Here is a 7894-nt window from a genome sequence, read left to right on the forward strand (position 1 = left end):
TGGCGCTGTCATACAGTCTGCGATTGCGTTACATAATCATACAGTGACAACGTCCAACTAAACCATTCTACGTGACACAGTGCACAGCCACAACTTGTCACACAGTTCGGAATGTCTTAAATCACGCAGCAATTCCTTTATAGTGGCTAGAGCTGATGTTAGTGTAATCCTGTTTCCAAGAATTTTAATTTCCGGGAGTGGGCACTTGTCCATTTGGTCTAGCGTGGCTGAGAGCACTTCTGATTGCGGCTTGAAACAAAGGCACTCGCAAAAAAAAAAAAAAAAAGCGCGCTATTGTTTTGCTGCACCCACAGAAGTCACAAAGTGAGCTATTGGCCATTCCGATCATAAATGAGCGCGTAAGTGTCAGGATGACACCAGTTTCGATATATTAAATCCCGAACTTTGCGGAGAAATGCTTTGGCGTTCCAGTTACTTTCTAAACAAAACGTCTTTTTATGCATTGAAGCACACAAGTAACTGGAACGCCAATGCCTTTCTCCGCAACGTTAGGAAATTAGTATCTCGAAACTGGTGTCATCCTGAGAATTCGTTCCAAATGTATCCACCTTGCGAACTCCACGGCTAGAATTAGTGAATTGCAATATGGGCCCTAAGGTAATTCGTTACAATCTTAATTGGTGATTTTTTGTTAATTAGTCGATTATAGATTTACATTTTTTGTGCAAGTAATGTCCGCCTCTTTCAGTATAACAGTTCATGAACTAGAACTGTGCTATCTGCCACAGGCATCCTTTAAAAATTTTGGAAAGTGTTCGCGGAAACTTGGTGTATGTTGTATGTTCTGAAATTTGTATGTTGGTGCACGAAACCAGATGCCCCGATAAGAGCTTCAGACACGCCTTTAACGATCTCACACATGTATTTCTTGGATCAGGCAGAATATCCCCTTTCTTGGGCCTCGTCCGTAACATGAGCATCAGAATAGCCACGTCGCTCGCCGAGCTCGGGGCCGATTAATGATTTTGTTCGGCAATGGGCCATGAAGAGAGCCGCTTTCCCTTTCCGCTCGGTTGCGCCCATATCAATCGGCTGCTGGAAAGTGTGCGAGTGCACGCGTGGTTGTGTGTGCGTGTGTTGTCTGTAGTACGTGTGCGTGCGCGCGTGCGCGTATGATTGCGTATGTTCGCCGGCGTAAAAGGAGAGTGGTTGTCTGCATCGAATCATTCCGAAGGGCGCACTCGTTCCCACCAAAACTGCCCGAGCTCTGATTCGTCGTTGCGCAACAGCGAAGCCCGCCTCGTGTTCCCTTTCCTCGCTCACAAAGCAGCCATTGGGGAGAATGCCGCCGTGCGAAGAACGTTACTCCCCGGCGGATGGTTGTACCTTTATTAGCTCGGAGCTGAATAAGTGAAGCGTTGAATTGTGGCCGATTCAATTTGCGGATTAAGAAAGAAAAGGCGGAAGGAGAAAACGGTGTTTCCCGAGACGTTGTATTGCTTCCCGCTGCTCGGTTCCTATCGCATTAGCCGTTCTGCAGATACGGTAGCCGTGCGCGAGCTCAGAAGGACCGCTTAGAACTGCCTCGTTTGGTTTATGAGGAGCGATTAAGTTCCCGTGCGAAAGGGCTGTTGGAGTAGGCGGCAGCTGCCGTAGTCCTGAGCGCGTGCTCTCAAATGTACAGGGTGTACGCCATTAGGTAACGAGTAGGAAAAGCAAGATACATAGTCTTTTTTCCGCGTTCGTGCCTACATTTATGTCTTCGGAGTTCGTCTTCGGAGCTAGTTACGAGTACATAAATAGAAAATGTGGACCACTCGAGCGGAGCTGCGTACCGTGGAAGCTGCGCACGACAGTAAGCATTCCGTCTTTGTGGGTTGTTTGTTTTTGCAGTGGACAAAAGTGCACGTGGAGTGAGGCTTTTGTTTCGAATGTGCCTTGTGCCTCTTTCGAAAGTTCGGAATGTGCCCGAATGCGCCTTGCCACGAAGCTCTTGCCCATACGTCCGCATTGGTTTTGCTCAAGGGTGTGACCATCTGCCACCAGTTTGGCAAACAAATTAGTGGAAGAGCGCAGTCCTTGCAACAATATTCGATTACATTTCTGTTAACAAATAACACTAAGTTGACTTTGTTTTCGTACTAAACCTACAGCGTGAGCGGACGTCGTGTGGAAGTCCAGCGCCGCGAGACTTAAGAGGGTACAGCCCTTGTGGCATAGGTGGTTCACAGTGAGCGATAAGAGTAAACGCTGTTGGTATGGCTTCAATTATGATAGGTATTTTTGTTTGTATTCATCCATCTTCTCTCTTCCGCTACTAATAACCGATTCTTTGCCCCGCAGTGCGCATTTGTGTCATTTACTGAGGACATCATCTTCATTACAATGGCGGAGGCGTTTCTCCTGGCTTTGGCTTCTGGGTGGCGAGAAGTTCACGGAGGTGGATTTTTTTATACGTGCCCACTTTTCCACTGGCTGTTTCTATGTTCATCTTTGTCAATTAGCCCCCCATTAAACAAGAAAAAACAAAAGAAATACAAACTTACTAACATATGGTTAGTAGCTCACTGTCACACGTGTTGTTCCTACAGTAACACGCAGCTGTAGTAACAGCGAGACTAGTTAAAATAACTAGGTCACCGCTTCAAAATACTTCACGCCCACTTCACTAAAACTGGTAGCATACATGTGTGGCACACATCTCAATTTCTCATAACACCAACATCTCATCATGCGTGAATAGACGGAGTACGGCTTACGTCAGCAGAATACGTCATCATAAGTCATCACAGCAATTGATGCAACCTACAGTAAAAGGCAGCAAGAATGCGGCGTGTCTGGAAACGAAGTTTTCTGACAGTCTTGCGCGTTAAGCACTCATACACAGGCCAACGACAAAAGTATGTCAAGACACTCGGCCACCTTTGAGAACACCTACCGTGAGCCACCCTAGATCTTTGCGATCTTCCACCTTACCAGCCCTGCGTGACCAAGTGGCTGAGTCGATCAGAAGCCTCCTCATCGCATTGTACTCCGGCTGGAGACGCAAGATAGGAGCGTCAACATCGCCACTGTTTTTACATTGTCACGATCGCGTAGACGTGAAATGTTACGTGTTAGACTGCCCAGAATTTGTCGAAAAGTGAAAGACTTAAGACGTAGTGCAGTTCCGTGTGCGATCATGCAGGGATACTGGATATTCAGAATAGAGGCGTTTCGTCTCCTACTGGATTTTCTAGGAAAGAACGATTTGTCTGACGAGTGCTGACATAGAGCTGTACTTGCTAATAGTCACCAATCGTTTGCTGTAATAAAACTGGACTTGGTGGAATGAAGGAATATTCTACCTCTCCTCCGTCTCGCTGCCTTGCTCATCTCTTTCAACAGCGTTAGCGATAAGTGACATGCATGTTACACATCGCACAATTTTGTTGCGTATTTACCCCACAAAAGATAAAGTGAGACGTTCGGGCTGAGCAATATTCGGCATGCCTTTGCAAGGCTAGATACGCCATCATTCTCCCACCAACGTCGATTTCAACGTAGATTTACGCTTCTCCCCAGCCGTGCCGTCACACAACGTATGCGGTGCATGACATGGCAGGAAACTTGCAAGCGCACGTGTATGGCTCATACCCTCCGGTTCCTGACCCGTCATGCCGCTCGAAGCTCCCACGTCGAGGGCTTTATATAGATGCGCATGCGCAAAAAGGTGTAACGACTACGCTCCCCGTTGCGTGACATGTCTCATCGCGGAAGTTGTTCCCAAGTGAATGGTCTTCCGCGTTTCCTTTTCAAAAGGATCGTGAAAACGAAGCGGAAGGATCGGCTCTCTGCGTGCATCGCAGTGTCCCTGTTACGCCTGGCGACGTCGCTCAGTAGATGGGCTTCGCCCCGTGTGTGAATACACAGTGCGTCAAAAATAGGCGGCTGTGCTATTGAGCGCCAGGATACATTGCTTAGGCGGTGCATTAGCAGAAACTCCGAATAATGCTCCCCACGGAGACCAGAAAATCTATCAGAGGCAACCTGGGTTGGTGGGAGTTGAAGTGTAGAACAGTACAGCGCCATCGTTATAGCAAGATGGAAGAAAATGAGTCATTCCCTTCTTGCATTTAAAGAGACGCTGAAACAAAATATCAAGCTGAGCTAGAATGATCAGCTTGCTAGAGAAGGAATACCGAGCAGATCAGGCTAACTGGAGTCAGAGGCTTGGCAAAAAAGACAAAAAAAAAAAAAGACAAAGAAAGAAAAAAATCAGGAGAACGCGTGTGGCAACGCAATCACCGCCTTCCCGCACCAGCTCTCATGACGTCATATGTTTTTACATGCTTGCTCGCCACTGTTATTTGTTTTTCACTATACAGGAGGACTATGTGTATCGACAGCGAACACATGCAGACTAATCTTTGAAGTTTCTGAGTACTTTTTTCTGCGCGAACATGGCCGTACGTACTACGCGGAAATACTGCGCGATTCATGACGTCACACTGGAGTCAGTGCATGGCGTCGACGATTGGGTCCGAAATTCGAACAGAGAAATGTGATCCTCAATTTCTCGACTAATGCCAAACATAGATTTCCTTTTTTTCTGCTATAGGCATTACTTTCCTTGAAGAAGAACGTTCTAAAATATAAGACCAATCTGAAAAAAGAAACAACTTACAAATTTAAGCATATTATTGGGCGTTTCTCTTTAGCGCCTGGTTAAAAAGGAGGCTTTAGTGCGGGTCGAACCTCAATTTTTTTTCTATCGAATAGGTGTAAATGCTCATTGCCTGCAAAAGTAGAGGTGAGAGCGAGAGAGAGGGAGCGAGAGATGAAAGCACACGAAAGACAGGGAGATTCACCAGAGGATCTCTCTGCGTGGTTGGCTACCCTGCGCGGGGAAGGGGAAAATGGATTTGCAAAATAAGGAGTCAGACAAAAGAAACAAAAAGAAAGTAAATCTGAAATCCTGCTGAGCTATGGTCATAATATGTTAATTTAAGTCCCCCACTGAAATGTTTTGCAACATTTAACTAAAATCGTAGGCTCCGAAAAAAAATTAATAAAAAGGAATGAAGGCGTATGCTGGCAACTCAATTGCTAAGCAACTAATTGTATGCCACAATTATGTAAACATTGCCTCGAAAATTATCTAGAGCGGACAATAGACGTGTCGCACAAGGTTTCAAATTATGGTGATATTGCTCAAATATAACTTTCAAGCAAGTAATTTATTCTGTGTAAAAAACTCATTCAGTCTCTGCATTGCAATGTAATGTGTTGATCTTGTGTTGTTTTGCTTTATATCGTGTATAGCATTTGATAGCCAGAGCTTCATTGCCAGAATTTTTTTATGGCCAAAGAGCCATCACACTGAAAATAAAACCTTGATTCAATAAATCACTTCCTGTAATTTATGTAAATTACTTCTATTATCAACGTTCGCCAGCTCGCTGTTGTGGAAAGGTCGGCGATAAATGTTCACGACACGATCGATCGATCGTGTTTGATTGATCGTGCTTGATTGATTGTGATCGATCGATCAATCAATTAATCTAGCGTGAAGGTTCACTTAATGCCGATGCCGAAACCCGTTGAAACTGACGTATACCTTAGTTGTACCTTAGTTGAAACAACACCTGTCGATTGGCGGCTACCCGCCGTGGTTGCATAATGGCTATGGCGTTGGGCAGCTAAGCTCGAGGGCGAGGGATGAAATCCCGGCCGCGGTGGCCGTATTTCGATGCGGGCGCAACGCAAAAATGCCTGTGTACCGTGCATTGAGTGCACGTTAAAGCACCCGAGAGGGTCAGAATTAATCCTTAGACACCCACTACGGCGTGCTTCATAATCATATCGTGGTTGGCACGCAAAACCCCAGAATTTAATTTAAATTGGCGGCTAACAAGCAATTGAACCTAGCAGCTCGTGTACCTGTCCTTTTGATAAAGCAGCTAATTTGATCAAATCCGGGTGTCCTAAGGCTTACGGATATGCTAACGAGCCAAGGTACTCACTGGTTATTATGCCTTCAACACAGTTAAGAGGATGTGCTGCACATGGTTTTTAGTTAAAAAAAGAGCTCTGAACAGCGCGATGCATACTGCAAAAAACTGCAGTTTCTCATCTTGCAGTGATCGTGACCCCAGCGCTTTGGGACGCCTTGCGTCAAATAGACGACACAACGGTACTTCCCTGTTTTCTCGACAGAGAGGAGGGTACCTCTTTCCATCTTGATGCGCGCGGATGGGTGGCTGCGTCAGATTCGTCAAAAATAGCATCACCCGGGAAGGGTGGGAGACGGAGGCTATTAAGGGGCTCTGCAAGCTCACATTCATTCAACGCGCACCCGACACTAACGACCCCGAGAGAGAACGAGAGAAGTGCCACCGGGACACAACGCACGCACCTTGACCCTGGGAGCGTCGTTGACCGGCGACACGAGCACGTGGAGCACGAACCGCTTGCGCTCCTTGAGCGCGGCAGGCAGGTCGAACGTGCGCGAGCGGAACTCGAGCTCGAAGACGGCCGAGTCTCTGTGGTTCTCGGAGCCGTCGTGCGTGTAGCGGACCTTGTGCGTCGACAGGTCGGCCAGCGTGAACACATTGTCGGGAGTGCCACGGTGCCACACTTCGATCTCAAGGGCGCCGTGCTTGGGCGCGTCCATCACGTGGAAGAGCACGCCGGTGTCGCTGACACCCAGGTCACGGTGGTCGACCAGCAGACGGATGTGCTCGGTGGTGACCAGGTCGCTGCCGCCTTCAGCCACACGTAGTGGCGACAACGCGAGCAGCTGGTCGAGCGACGACGCGTACACCTTGTAGGGACCGGTGAAGTTAGTCCTAACACAGTCGACGCGACCACCGCTGACTGCACCGTTGGAGGAGGCGGCGGCGGTGTCGCAGAGGCACTTGAATCCGTCGGTGCCCTCGTGGACGCAGCGGGCACCCGGCTCGCACGGGTCCTGAAGGCACGGAAACTCCCAGACACAGTCGGGCTTGAGACCTCTGGTGACGAGGGCGTCGGGGAGGCCGGTGGGCACGTCGTTGACGCGCGTGTGTCGCAGGCAGCCACGAAGCGAGGTCTCCGATTGCAGGCCATGCTGCAGTACGGCGCGAGACTGCGCGGACACGTCGAGGCCACCCAGGAAGAGCGGACCCGACAGATCAAAGAACTGGTTGCGGCCCAGGCCCGTCCGCAGAGATTCGACGTTGCCGTCGACGCTGAGCTCGACGTGGGATGAGCCGAACTGGAGACCGAGTCGGTGCCAACGGCCATCGTTGACGGATGCTTCACTGCGAAGCGTCACCACCTGAGCGTCAGAGAAAAGCGACAGGCATACAGAGAAATTAGCATTGAGGAGGCGGTTCTTTTGACAAGGCATTTTCGGACTTCGGAACTTTTGACAAGGCATTTTGCACCGGCGGAACGTTTTCTGCAGGCCGTGCCCTGTGGTTCATGCATGACGACTAATTAAAACTTGCTTGAACGTTCTTGCAGACCAACGCTTAAGAATACAAAGACAGAGAACGCATAGACGAGGGCGAGGAGCTGCGATTTGACTGCGTCTATCCTTTCACTGAAATGGCAGGTTTGTGCGCTGGTTTGCAAGACGGTAACATGCCTAAACCTTCACTTGAACCTTGGTGGTAAGCGTTTACAAAGCCTATCGTTAATTGGCATCCCCCGAGAATTCTTTGTTCACGGCTGATGAACTCTTTTTAGTAGCAGACCGTGGCATCACCCAAGCAACGCTAATGGAAATTTAATTACAACAGCTATATATGGTGGGAGGTGGCTAGGGGTGATAAGGTGGCGAGATAAGAGTCTCTGGTTTGGTCTGCGCGCCGTGATTCTTGTTTACTGCGCACACTATTAAAACAATTAAGGTGTTCTAGTCGGGTCGTTATGCCTAAATGTCGTGGGAATACAAAATGTATAAGCA

At 48.3% G+C, this 7894-nt stretch overlaps 1 protein-coding gene across 1 annotated transcript in view; it reads right to left on the reverse strand.

Annotated features, from left to right (window-relative positions):
- Window positions 1-7894, reverse strand: part of LOC119440588 (chondroitin sulfate proteoglycan 4-like) — a 172433-nt gene that overhangs the window by 43319 nt on the left and 121220 nt on the right. The window contains 1 exon segment of the mRNA XM_037705486.2: window positions 6359-7261. Coding sequence (XP_037561414.1) covers window positions 6359-7261 — 903 coding nt within the window.

The sequence above is a fragment of the Dermacentor silvarum genome, chromosome 2, assembly GCF_013339745.2.
Source record: "Dermacentor silvarum isolate Dsil-2018 chromosome 2, BIME_Dsil_1.4, whole genome shotgun sequence".
NCBI classification, from domain to species: Eukaryota; Metazoa; Arthropoda; class Arachnida; order Ixodida; family Ixodidae; genus Dermacentor; species Dermacentor silvarum.